This window comes from Ischnura elegans, chromosome 12 (assembly GCF_921293095.1).
Source record: "Ischnura elegans chromosome 12, ioIscEleg1.1, whole genome shotgun sequence".
Classification (NCBI taxonomy): Eukaryota; Metazoa; Arthropoda; class Insecta; order Odonata; family Coenagrionidae; genus Ischnura; species Ischnura elegans.
The window spans coordinates 34,881,264-34,895,757 of NC_060257.1; the positions used below are offsets into that span (position 1 = coordinate 34,881,264).

Genomic DNA, 14,494 nt, shown 5'->3' on the forward strand with positions numbered 1-14,494 from the left:
AATCATTTTATGCAATAAACGTCGCATTAAAAAATTAAATAAATGTAAATAGTTAAATAGTGATGAACGTATTTTTTTAATACATGCAAAATCGGACGTCATTTGTATGATATATTGACTTTCAGCATATTATGAATACTTAAAAAAATATGAGCTGAAAATTACGTGTTCATGAACGATAAGTTGTTGTTAAAATTATGAAATTTTATATCTACCTCTCCCTTTTAATATCAATTCATTGAATCGATTTTAAGATTCAAAATGTCTAATAAAAGTACCTATAATACCTTTAAGATTTTGCGGAAGACCAATTCAGTCAATGCGAAAAGAGTGATACATAAGATAATTCAGTACTACTAGTTGCATTAGCACTTTTTATTTTTTCTGGACATTCGTAAATATCGATTCCACCCGTATATTTGCGCGATTGCGGTTGTAAAAGTCGTACTTTATACTGCTCAAGTATTCTGTGACCATAACCACCAATGTTACCCATGCATCGTGGTTAAGTACGGAGAACTACAATAAACTAACCAATAGCTGACATGAGAAAGTGTTTGGGATAATACTGACCAAATTTACGGGTAGGCCGAGAGATCTAACGACCTCCAGACTGTAATATGGAATTCCAGCGAAAGCATTAAAACCGAGGATATCCGTGGATTCTTTTTATCGCATGTGAAGACCCGACTTCTTTTTCGGGAAATATTGGTCCAAGTAACCGCCATGTTTTCAAAGCCGCCTCGTGAAAACCGCCGCGACAAGCTGGCGCGAATGTTAAGTAGGGCTGGCCAAATTGGCAAGCCGCCCGATATCAAGCCGTAGAGACGCTAGTATGGCGCGGAAACCAAAAAGACGAAATGCAAAGCAGACTGCCTTGTCGGGATTGTGGATACTTCCTTTCCCTCTTCCTTTATTACAGCCGGTATCATCCCATCTGGTGCATGCATTAGACCGGAGGTCGGCAACCCGCGAGTCACACAAATCCTGCTCACAAATTGTCAGTGATTTAGCCACTACATTTAATAAGCGCAGTAAACCTAATGATGGCAAAATGTCGTTCAAAATCGATTTTTCGAGCAATCGATTTTTAATAGAGATGAAAAACTCGACTTTTCAAAAAAAAATCGAAATTTGAACGAAAAGATGACGGTTCTGTGTTGAAAAAATTACAGTTTGTACAAAAACGTTCGAAAAAAATTTGCTTGAATAATTTTTGCAATTAACCTAATAACCTTTAGTACCGAGGGACCATTTCGCGAATAAAATGATGCAATTGTTTGTTCTTTATAAAATTTTTCATATGCATGTAAAAAAAACACTTGCCTTTAGATTTTTAACGATTACGTTTTTCCACCAAAAACATTAATGAAGAATCTCTCTGAGAGTACTGATAATTTTTTATTAATTATAGTTATTGCTTGAGTATTTAATGAGGGTATTACCTCTACCTATGAATTAAATCTCCCATTAAAATACGTTTTCGTCTGTCTGTCTGTTCCTCAGCTTTGGCTGCCAAAGATCCCAATTTTAACCTGAAGGAACTAATAGGCTCAAGAGATTATTTTATCACTGTTCATGTACTTGTGTTTACGCAAGAACGATCTCAGCTGTTGCGTACCGTATTGATAATAAAAGCAATGTCCCACCCTTGTTTTGGTCTCCGTGAAGTGTTGCGATATCTGCTGTTTACTGATAATTTTTTCGTCAGTCGATTTTTTTAAATAACTTTTTTGTTTTGAAAATGTAATCCGTGTGTTAGATATCTTTACTGTGCTTTTAATTTTGCTACTGCTTATTTGTGCGTCAAAGGAGGCCTTGGTTGATTTACTGATCAACTGTATCGACTATTTAGGTAAGGATGAGACACTCCTCAATTCAATGAAATGTAGCATTGACTTGTGAATTTAATGGAATCGCTTCTTACAAAATTCCCATAACCAATAATTTTTAAATTTTAGGGAAATCGAGAAAAATTTTGCTTATTTCTGTAATTCAGAGGTTTTTGCACTGAAGGAATAATATGACGATCAGTCTAAAGCCTTTAGTATAGTCAAATTTGTGCGTTTTCCTTACCAAACGATGTAATGTATGAAAAAGTGTGTTTTCATAATTTACTAAAATGTCAAAATAGAAAGCAATTTCGGTTATAAGGTATATGTTATAAACGATTCAATTGTTAATTAAAACAGGCATAGGTATTTGCGTAGTTTGTTAGGCCTGCCATTGAAATATGAGTCTGGCAAAGATGAGTCTCTTCCGAAAATCTCTGGACTTTACTGCAGCGGGAAATTTTGCTCGTCCCTCCCTGAGCTAAATATATTCTCAGCGCCATTGCGTTCTTAAGAAACACGAAGAAAAATGGAAAGAAACAAGCCAAGAGGAGTTTCCTAGGGGAAAATCCCAGCGCTAATTCTCAGCTGTATGAAGCTTCCGGTGTTGGTAAACTGGCGGTTTCAATCGCGTGAATTTGTGGTGAAATTGGCCTGAAACAACTTACCAAAATCATGGACGTAATTTTTTATGTTCTCGCCTTATTTTCGTTAGAAATTTGAAATTATTGGTCTCGTGTTTATATAAATTAATTTCATCTCAGACGATCATAACATTTTGTGATCAACCTCTTAATTTTAAAAATATTTTCGTTTGTTGAAAATGTTATACGTGTGCTAAATTACTTTAAGATGAGATGCCTACTTAAGGATGAAATATTCCGCATTAAATTGGATAAATATTGTGTTGACTTGTGTAGTTGATTGTTCGCACATTTAAATGGAATTTCGTGCATTGTTGCATAGTCGTGCGTACTTGTTGAATAAAAGAGGGGACCCAAAAATAACCGGACGAAAATCGCTGTGCACGTAACTCTTATATTTTGGGCTTCTCCCACTAGATGGGTGTTATTTCATCATTTCTGAGTCAGTATGCGAAACGGCGTGGCTTTAGACGGTTTTAGCGAGCCCCTGTGACAGTTTACATTCTCAGGCTTTTTTGACCTCTTCGGTTTTTTAAATGGCTCATATTCGAGAAAGACGTGCAGCGTTGAAAATTTGTTGTCTGCTCCGTAAAATTTAGTCGGACACGGTTAATCTTTTGTCTTATTGAGGACACGCATTAAAAATAATTGAAGTGCACGAGTGGTATTCGGAATTCAAACGCGGCAACATGTCGATTGAAGACATTCAACGCCCGGGCCGACCTTCCCGGTCTAAACCAACGCTATATCTATGTATGTATAGAGATTTATTCATGTTAGATAGGCTATAAGGATAAGAATTAAAATCGTTGGCTTTGCATTCATTACCTCCTACTTTATTGTTCTCCTCTTTGAATTTTTCGACCCCAGCGGATATTAAGTTTAATCTCATGTAAATGAGAAAGGCTTCAATTGTTGCCTTATTGTATTTATTATTATTTTGCTATAGGGTTAATTTTAGTTTAATTTTTGCAGCTGTACATTGAATTAATACCAAAATTTTATTATTTCCCTCGTGAAAACAAATTTGGATTGTTGATAAATATTTATCCACTGAAGTTGAATATCCATTAATGTCCGAGGACTATAAAATAGAAGCAGGTTGGGGATAATTATTCATGAGGTAACCCATTAGGGCAATTGTCAGTAACTATCGATTTTCATTTGCCGTTGGTTTCGTCAGAATGTGCAAATATGTGCATATTCACTTTGAGTTTCTTGCGAATGGTTCGACCATATTAATCGCTTCGTCACTCTTAGAAGTGTTGATGTACTGCAAAGTAATTGTACGGAGCGGAAATGCGTCAAAACACCACAAAACATGTGACGGGAAGTCTAAAAGAAGTTTTGCGACTGCCCAATCCTCAAGGTGAATGCAGACTAGTATACAATTTATTCCAGCGAAATCCAATTTCTCAGGATAATGCATTTAATGTGAATAAGGCCATTTAATCCTTCCTTGTAAGTCGAAGTTGTGAAAATTTAAACCATTGAAGCGACTCGCGGAATATTCTCTTCCCAATATACATGTTGAAGAATCAATTGAAAAATGGAAGAGCTGAGAACAGTTTTGAGCTGGAAGAATATGAGTACATTGGCAAAGCTTATTCTTCTTTGAATTGGCGTTTAATTTAAAGATTCAGGTTTCGTTTTTTTGTAAATTCGTTTCACAGAATTTGGGAATGCAGAACCATGCTTAATTTTTTAAAAGAAAATTCAATATCGTGGGGCAGTCGGATTAGTTGTATCTGTTTGAATGCTTTATAACCTAACTATTTTTTGCAGAAATCACTGAACTGATTCTGTCTGCGTGATTTTTGCGTGCTTGTAGCTACTTCGCTGTTACTTAGAGAAGCCTCTGAAACTATTCTCCCGATAATAAAACTTGGGTCTAATTTGGGGTGATAACAGAGATAATTACAAGTTGGCAGAAATGAGTCGATACATCTGTTGAAGCAAATTATCTTTTCAGTTGAGAATGGTAAATTGTATTGCTCTAGACATTGTGAAAATAAACTCATGATAAATACAATCTGCATATAATCGGGTTTCGATAACCTTAATCCAGCGATAATGAGTTCCACCTACCGCTTTTTATGTATTATATTTACTCTTCCACTATCATGTGAAAAAAACGTTGAATGTATTTTGATATTTTTTGTGATATTGGATAGTCATTTAAGCTTAAAGTCTCTTTTACTTTGAGTTTATAATAAACTGAAAATATTGAGTTTTTTATTTTTATTGTGGTATGTTTTGAAGTGATACGAGATAATTATTAATTAGCGAACAATACTTTTAATTAATTGAATGAAGTTCGGAAGCTTCATGCAATAGGAATGCATTTGGTTCATGCAATACGTTTTACGTTTATAATTCGTCATGGGTTTGTCCAAAATACATATTATAAAATACATGAAGATTAACTCATTTTCCTTCCATTCAAGATTTTTCTAATGTTTGGTAATACTTAATGCTGGTAAATTTCATTCCTGAGCTATCTTTCTTACATGCTTCTTTCTTTTTATTTTATTGTAGGTGAGTTCAAAACCAGGTCCTTACCTCGTGCATTCCATACCAAGCTGTCCATTCCAGGTAAGTGTCGTGTTTCTTGGATTTTCAAATTCCGCTTAAGCGCGCGAAACGCTGCTCGTTGCCTCCATGTCGTTCAAGGCGCAGCCGTTAGGCCGCGCTAGAGGCGCAATCGGCGCGTTCGCCGCCTTTGAAAGCTTTCCACGCGGAATGCTTTATGATCGCGAGGTAGTTCGTTCTTTCTCCGATAGATGTAGTTACGGTGAACGATCTCTCGATGATTTCGTGCTAGACATTTTACGGGATACATGTTCGCGCGCAGTTTATAGCGTTTAGTTAAGGTAGAAAGAAAAGTTGGTCATGGAGGGCAAAATTTGGCTATATTCTTATTCATTTTGACGAATTTGAGAGTGGATAAATTGAAATTTCGAAAGTAATTTCATTAAGCTGTAATTTGACCAGGTGAGTACACCATATGACCCTGTCTTTACTTTATTTTTTTTATTTTATCACGATATAGAAATAAAACTATATGGCCTGATAGTCTTGACCTAAAAATATAAGTTACGATTGGATTGTTAGGTTAATCATAGACCTCTTAAGTAATTATCGAGTAAAAGTTGGTATCTCAAAGTCGAATCAAGGACATATTATTCACGTTTTTACAAATTGCTTTGGAACTTTTGGCCACTATTGGAACCTTAATAATGCTCACAGTATATTTATATTTAATGAACAATAGTTGATGTAGACTTATCTTTTTATAAATGCTGCACATTAATTTTCATTAATCGTATACTGTGAAGATGGTGTAATACCGAAAATTTATTACTAATAGTTAAAATTTTAAATAAGTAAATTCGAAATTTTCTCTTTTGGTTTAATTTTCTGTATTCAAGTAAGGGAACTCGTTTATTTCTTGATGTTCTAATTCGTATCAGAAAAAATAATAAATTATAATTGGAATCGGATATAGCGAACGTATGTATTGCTATAAATCTAGAATTAAAACTACGCGATACCCCAGAAAATATTATTAAATACCTACATGGTAAATTCTGCTTGATTTACGAAGGGTTACTTAAGAATTGGCAGCAATTTACTAATGAGTGTATAATCGTTAAACTCATAAATATTTATAACATTACATATTGTTGATAGCTTGATTGGTAATAGCTCGTATTTTATTTCGCCTGGATTATTGATGGTGTGTAGCGTCATGGGCGTGCCCAGCAGGGGGCAAAAGGGGACAGCTGCTCCCCCTATGAGCAAAAATCGCAAGTCTGTAAGGAAAATCAGAACTTGATTGAAACGAAAGTGTTCAGCATATTTTCTTCGAAACCCCGCACACGAAAAATAAATAGTAAATTTTTTCAAGCAAATAATTTTAAAAACTAATGAAACGATGCTTTAATTCTCCTAAAATGTTGGTTTCATTTACCTTTTCCATGATAAACTGTTACAACTTGAACGACCGTGGCTTGCCCTTCCTCCCTAGTTTTGATCCTGGTTATGCCCTTTTGTGGCGTGTAATAATAGATACTTCGTACTGTATTGCACGAAGGAAAACTCTGCCTGGTATGTGAAGGCAGTGATGGAATAAAGGTTTGGGCTCATAGGAGATAGTTGGAGATATTTTTCGATTCGTCAGACTCGTAAGGTCCTCGATAGGGGTTGGTCCTCGTTCCAGGACAATTGATCCGTAACGGACAATTTTCCATTCGACGTCCCAGTTGATCTTCGCCGAAAGATGATTTGGGTGTCGGGAGACATGGCTCAATTTGTTCCGCGAACTCGTCTTCGGTTGAGAGCGAGTGTTTCGTAACGCGAGAGTCAATTGTTTTCATTGGAGTGGCGGCAATGGAAAGTTATTTTTTGTTAAGGATGCGTCCACTGATGTGTCACCGCCGCGTGGCATGCATTCTATCAAGCTGGTACTCGTTCACTGAGGGTTGAAAGTATATACTTATGTACTATAGTACCTATTAACGCGAAAGGCCTCGTTGGCTCTCGATTGGTTAGAAGTTTATTTGGATATTTATATTGCACCTTGCACTTTAAGTTAAAGACAACACATTTGGCTGTGGCAGGCTATAATTTGTGGAAATATTGTGTTCATTTTATTTTAATAAAAAACTACAGAATGTAAATTTCCTTTGACTGTTTAATTTAACGGCCTTGCATAGGATTTCATCCCGTACTAATGAGAGTCTTCATTATGGCAATTAACTTGCCGAAGCCTAGGTCCTTCAAATGAAAAATCTATGGAAATATAAAGAAGTTTTTTGTGTTGGAATGAAAAGAACATCGAGCACAAATTAGGGAAAAAAACTTTAAAAGATTTTAGTGATTGGGGTCATATTTTTTCTGTTGCCTGGTTTCTTATTTCTTATGATAAGCAAAACTGCAGTTTTTTAGCACCCACAAATTCACACATTAGTTCTAGGTACTTTTTTGCGCTATTATAACGTATGTATGTTACCTATGTTCTTCTTTCGTTTATTTTAAATAACTTCCCTTTTCTATTGTATTACCAGTTTTATGGGCTTCAGTTGCTCGGTTACTAATTCGTTCGTAGCTGGGTACGGGTAAAATGATTGGGTTTTTATCTGTTTTTGCAAAATCTCAATCTCCTTTAATAATGTCATGCTGAAATTCAAACAGTTTTTTGTACAATATATGACAAAATTACTTGTTTGTGGATTCACGATAATAACAGGGAAATTACAGGAAACATTTGGAAGAAAAAAGTGTTCAGGAGGTTTAACACTATAAAGAAGCGATGGCGTAATAAATCAGGCCTTATGGTTGAACTTGAATTTTTGTATGAAAACACTATTCTACGTAGTACAAGGTAAAGTCATTTAATTTTATTATCTTCACCAGTCTTTATCATTCCTACTGGTTGCATTATTGTAGTAATAAAGGGATAGGTTTGCCTTTTCATATGTCGAAATCAAATGTATGTACATGTTAAATGATCATCTTAGATTATTAATTGGTACAATATAAGTTATAACATAATCAATATTCTCTTTCTTAAATTGAACGATGGTGTTAAAAAAGTTAGGCAAATAAGCGATGATCCTTCCTTTCGCCATGCATCTAAAGGCAGCGTTCCTAATTCTTATTGTCAGCCGTTGTCGTATAGTAAGAGACGGCGACCTTTTATATAGGCGAGTGACGCCATCCAGACATACTTCCCGGCATTCTCTGCCGCTGTCATTCTCCTCTATATCGCCCTTAATTCTTTCATCCCTTAGCGCGGCCTCCAATTCCCTCCAACCCCTATCTCCTCGTCCAATTTGTTCCCCTGTTCGATAAATGGCCTCCATTCCATCCCTTGCGGCCCCTTAACAACTCAAAGACACCTTTCTCTTTGGTTCGATTTTCCTTTATGCATCGGAGGAGACCGACCGGCTGCTAAAGTCATGGGCACCATTGGATATGTAAATTCACATATTACATTGAGCCACCTACAGAAATGTTAGGCAGACGGTGAACCATCACTAACATGCACCAGAGGATTAAAATATTTCTTCCGCTAGCATGCAATACGCAAGCTGTTGCATAACATATAAGATGTTGGATTAGTTAAATTACCTAAATACTACTTAGGAAGGAAATATGCATCGGAAAGCACGATGCTACGACGAAACTCGTACAGCTGTTAGAAATTTTAGGAATATTCAAAAACATGCTTTAAGAAAAACATAAGTTATTAAACCGCACTGATAATCAACAAACCTATTTCTAAGCACAAATTCTGCCGTTATAGTCTCTTGTCGATCGAGGAAAAAAAATGACATCTAAACTGTTTAACATTCTATATCTCTTGCTTCGTTTTTGTGTACATACTACCTAATTAATATTTATGTACATTTACATACTACGCCGGTACATTCAGGACTTTCTCGTTCCTAGACTATGAATTTGAATTCTTAAATATTCCAATCCATCTCAAGGTTCCATTGGTCAGTGACTGAATAAATGTCCACAATCTCCGCAATTTTCCACCCACTCATGGCCTCCTATATATTCCACCCTCGTCCAATTTGTTCCCCTTGGTCATCAATATCTTCCACCCTTAAATCGGCCCCTGAAACTACGGCACCTTTCTCAAAGGTTCGATTTTATTTGACTGGGCGAGACTTATTGGATATGGACCGTCGAAGATGAATATAGGTGGGTGCAATAATGTTACTTAAACAATTAAATTTTAGTGCTTTAAACAAAACAAAACTAAATACAGGATTTATTGAAACAGGAAAATAGGAAAACTGGATTGCCTCTTAGAAGAATCTGTGCTGAAGCAACCTTCTTAATAGTATATTCATAGCTGACGTTTCTGTTTTTTCATACAAAAATGGTAATATAAAGTTAAAGTTTCATAAAAGAGTAATAATAAAAAATAAATACCATTTCCATCTGAAATTTTACTGATATGAGTATTACTACAAAACAGTGTGTAATTTTTTTACGAGGAGAAAAAAACAAAATCTGATGACATCAAAATAATCTTAAAGCATTATCAGAAGCCAGTATCTATTGCTTAGCTAAATTTTAAAATGTTTACAATTTTCTTCATTTTTATTTTTGTCGGATAACAAATGATAAAACATGTAATAATAGCCTGGTATTTGTACTTCATCGTAGATACGTACAATACTAGCACTTGTACTAATGTGGTTGCGGATGACCACTATTCCTACCAAACTTGACAATCATAAAAAAATATATCTTTCAAAATAACAGGATTGAAATTATGTAACAAAAATTATCATTCTTGTTGTATGAAATATATATTATCAAGTGTGTATAAACTTCTCTTGGGATTCCGCGCGGGTAAGATTTTGTCAGAGCGCCTTACAAAATCTTACCCGCGCTGAATCCCGAGAAAAGTTTTCATATTCTGTTCGCTGGGAAAGTTTAAAATCTTATTATGAAGTGGTTTTTACGTTTCTGAAAAAAAATGTATTTTTATCTCTAATTATGATACGATAGTTACATAGTCTCTGTACAGGATTACATGTCTTAATATAACTGCGTAATTCATAATGATCGTATTGATCGTATTCACTAGCGCTGTAGGTTTATATATCTTAACTAATAACGGAGAGGAGTAACTAATAACAATTCAACTCTCAGTAGTTCTTTATTTATTTTCCTCCTTCGTGATTTGTTTTATTCATAGTCGGCTTTAAGATTAGTACAGTCTTTATTTGTGTGGTAATGATCATGAACAAAAATTAATATTTTTCTTTGAAGTATACCTGGATTGCTTTGTGTTTAAGTGATGAGACTCCATCTCACAGTTTCTTTGCAATAATTTATGCCTATTTATGAACGCTAATAATTGATAGAACTTAAGTGAGGATGGATCTGAGGTTTCCTCGGCGTCTATCCACGTTGGTAACGGTTTTCGGCCGTTCCTCCGCGTAGTCTTCTTTATCTAAGGGCGACAGTTTCTCCAGCCATCCTGCTGGCGTCTTCCGGTCTGAAGTATATGGTTGGAGAAACTGTCGTCGCCTTCACACAAGACTACTAAGGAACACCCGAAAGCCGCGCCAATGTGAAGTGAGGATGCTTCGCCAGAAACTCCAATTTTGCCGTTTTCTCATGCTTCATGTACAATTGTACAAGTGATGATTCCTTCCTGTTTTCTTTCTATCTCGAGATTCAACACGGTAAATAACAGTTTTTTTACTAGTGAGTCACCTTCTTTCTGAAATGTACTATACACCCTGCCTTAACAACTTGAATATACCCTCTGAAGAGTCCTTCCCTCCCCCAAAAACCCTACATTACCCTTCGATTTAACACCCCTCAACTATCACTGTCGTTTTCTGCTGGTCTATTCCCCCACAGCCGTCTTCGGCCGACCCATTCGTCCCACATCCATCCATCCATCAGTTTTTCTATTATAGGCCTATTTCAACTCGTCTATTAATCTCCATTGAATCATCCGTGATCCACACGAGGTCGTGGGTTTCGGTGCATGAGGAAAGAGTACGTACAAGTGCTCGACTAAACGCGATTTCAACTTGCATCACTTGATTTAGAGGTGGTCTTAGTATCTCGTCAATTTATCATACTACAATTTGAATTGTTGAGGCCTTAACCTAGCGGAATTCTATTTTAAGTTAGGAAAAATAACAAACTTTGCTTTCTAACACTTAATCTTTAATCGTCGACTTTTTGAAATGCACTGTATCATTTTCAAGACTTGTAGCACTAGTATTGAAAATGCTACTGGGTATCGAAACTAATCGACTATTAATAGTTAAGTTGTAGAAAGCAAAGTTTGTTATTTTTACTAACTTAGACTTCTATCTATGTCAGGGAGAGAAATGCCTTAGCAAAGGTGGCACTCATGAAAAGCGAAGAGCTAATGAGAGCATCGTTATTTAAAAGTGTTAAAAAAAGTTTAGTGAAGAGTAGGTAGCACTTTACGTTGCGGAAACTTTGTTGCTGAGGACGAGAAAACACTGGAGGCGTTCGAGGTTTGGGTGTGGAGGAGAATGTAGAAGGTTAGGTGGACGGAGAGGAAAAGGAACGACGACGTACAAGACATGGTGGGCGAGGAGGGAAATTCCTACATGATCTACTGAGGAAATGGAGGGTCTTGATGTTACAAGAACTAATTGTAATTGGGAAGAGGTAGTTAAAAATTATTTGAGAGGAAATAATTCTTGGTAAGCGAGGATTGGGGCAGAATAAAATCGTATTACATATATAATGAAAGGTAATAGGCCTTACTTGGGATTTAAGAGGGAACTCATATTTGAGTGGGGAGGACAGGCCGGGTGATTGCGAATATGCTTCATGTAAATCTACTTTAAACGTCCGAATGCCATAGTAATAATTCCACCATTATGACGTGATCTATGCAAAAAGGCAAGTGTATTATTGTAGCACATAATCAGGCTTGAGCGATGGGCTAGGCAAAATCGATATATTTGTCCAACTAGTCAGAATGGAGATACTCTCGAGGTTAACTGCCTTGCTATCGGTCTTCTGCTGAAGAATAATCTTAGTTCCGCATTTTTTTAGGACACGAAGCTCATTTAGGATTGGCACGAAGGTAGTTGCGTACGAACAAGCTGCCAGAACGCTACAGTATGCTGCCTTTCAAACTCCAAGCCTAACGATTTTTTATATTTTCTCGACCATACCTTCCATCAATACTTTACGGAGGGTTGATTGTTTTTCGGACAGCGGAAATATTAAAGAAAAACATGGCCCTCTAGATTGACGGAGAATGATTAATAACTTGGCTCCCCAAATTCTTCACTCCCCCAAGCTTTTCCAATCATCTCTATGGTGTGGCCCAACTCATATTTTTGCCCATCTTCCACGCTGTGCAATATTCATGCCGAATAGTACCTCTGAGTATCATCGAACCGTTAACTCGACTATAGTTAAGAGGCGAAGCACTGAAATACTATTTATTTTTAGGTATATAGAGCCTGGAGCAATATTCCACTCCATTCCCTTTATAGTATAATGTTGTTACAAAGATGAAAAATTTATGGAACCATGCCTATGAAAATTAAGAAACATGTTTTAGAAAATAATGTACTGCCGAGGGATTTTTCCCTCTAAAACCGAACATTCTTAACGTCTTAAGCTGTTTTCAATGCTAAAATTATTCAATTAATATCCAAATACATAATTTTATATTTTAAAAATATTTCACAGTTCTCTAGTCCTTTAATGTCAAAGGTTATTGACGAGTGTTGGGTATGTTCCTTATTATTTTTCGCGAAAGTTAATATACTCCCCGAGTAAATACTCTGCATGAATGATGTAAATGATCTGGGAAAGTGCCTTGAATATTTACTTACATACACTACATATATCCAGGTATTTACATCGCTAAAAAAGTTAAAATGATCCATTATTGATTGCACCTTCTAACTGTCATATGAATTGTTTAATGGTAAAAAATATTCGCAATGGGAATCGAACCGCGGATTTTAGGCCTTCTGGGCCACTACGACAACGCTATTCAAGTCGTTGTTTGTTGATGTTCTCGAAAGAATATTTAGATGTGTTATTTCCACCGCACTTATCCCAAGGATTCCCTCGTCACTACAAGGGGGCGCTTTTCTTCATCGGTGACAAAAATCTGCAATAATTCCTTATCCCTTCTCCCCTCTAACTTCTCCTACCTACTTTGCCTCACTGTATGATCGACAAGGGACCTTAAAAGGTGTTTCAGGAGGAATCTGCAATACTTCAGGAGATGGTAGGGTGGACAATTTTAAGCATTTTTGAGCATAAACATAGGATTGCAACTCCTTACTTACTGAGCTATGGCAACTCAAACATTTATTTGGATGCACTTTGCAGTTACCATGAAAATGGTTTTTCTTGTATGTGCAGCCTAAACGACATTTTATTTAATACTCTATATTTTAAGCACATTAAATTTTTAAGGTTGGACGAAAATTTGCCATTATAAATTTTGAAACAATTAATCTCGCAATGGGTGAGATTGCTCTATCGTATTGTTTATATTATTATGGTATATAGACGCGCTCATAGATCACCTCTAATATAGCTCAAATATTAAGCTTATTTCGAGTGGATCCCAAACACTGGCTGCCTATTCCAAATCGGGTCTAACGAGGGAGGAGTGTCTAATTTCTCTCACCTTGTCGTCGCACCTTCCTTATATTTTTGATTCAGTGACTTGAAGTATAGGGCTTGAATAATTTTAAATACTCTGAACTGTATTAGCTTAGTTCCCATCAATAAACAAATCCATTTAATTGCAATAAAGACGTGTCAAAATTCTATTCTTTTCTTTGTAATTAATTTATAGTAGAATTATTTTTTATTTTACTATTTTATAATAGTAATCAATGTGATAACCTAATATGCCTTTTATTTATCAAAATTATGTACTCATATTCATACATATCCCTTATGAAGGTGTATAAATATTCCAAAACGGCAAGCATTTGCATTTCAAATTCTTCAAGACCAAAACTCAAAGACACTGAATTGAAGTTAAAAAAATAGAGGTCAAGAGAAAGAAAAACTCAGTTTTCTAGAATTTTTTTTTACAAATCTTAATCCTCTACTTACTCGGCCACCACGCTCCCTATTATGGGTACCGTGAACTGCAAACCCGAGGAAAGATATTCGAGATTATTTCCATCTCTTTCCCATCTGGGCGGGGGAGGATCCCACTCGCGATGAGGGACCTCAGAGAAGGAGAAAAGGCATCGGAGGCGAACGCCCTCCACAAACTTCTCGTCTTCTCCTGAGAAGAAAAAATCTCCGTCTGTATTATCGTTATTACCATTCGCCTTCCTGCCCAATCTGCCCTTGACCCTCCCGGGAGGGACGCCAGGGGGGAGGAGGGTTGGGAGGAAGCTAGAAGATACGTGTGGGGGAAATAAACAAGCGAAGGCAGGCTCCCGCACGCCGTTTGCCATCGCCGCAGTCTCCGTGACTGGCTGGCTGGCTGATCCT

At 36.4% G+C, this 14,494-nt stretch overlaps 1 protein-coding gene across 4 annotated transcripts in view; it reads left to right on the top strand.

Moving 5' to 3' along the window:
* Positions 1-14,494, top strand: part of LOC124169455 (ras GTPase-activating protein raskol) — a 548,145-nt gene that overhangs the window by 365,962 nt on the left and 167,689 nt on the right. Inside the window, exon 3 of one of the 4 annotated variants that reach the window (XM_046548069.1) lies at positions 5,015-5,071. The exons of the other annotated variants lie outside the window; for them this stretch is intronic. Within the exon in view, the coding sequence (XP_046404025.1) occupies positions 5,015-5,071 (57 nt within the window). The remainder of the gene's footprint in view (positions 1-5,014; positions 5,072-14,494) is intronic. 4 annotated transcript variants of the gene reach the window in all.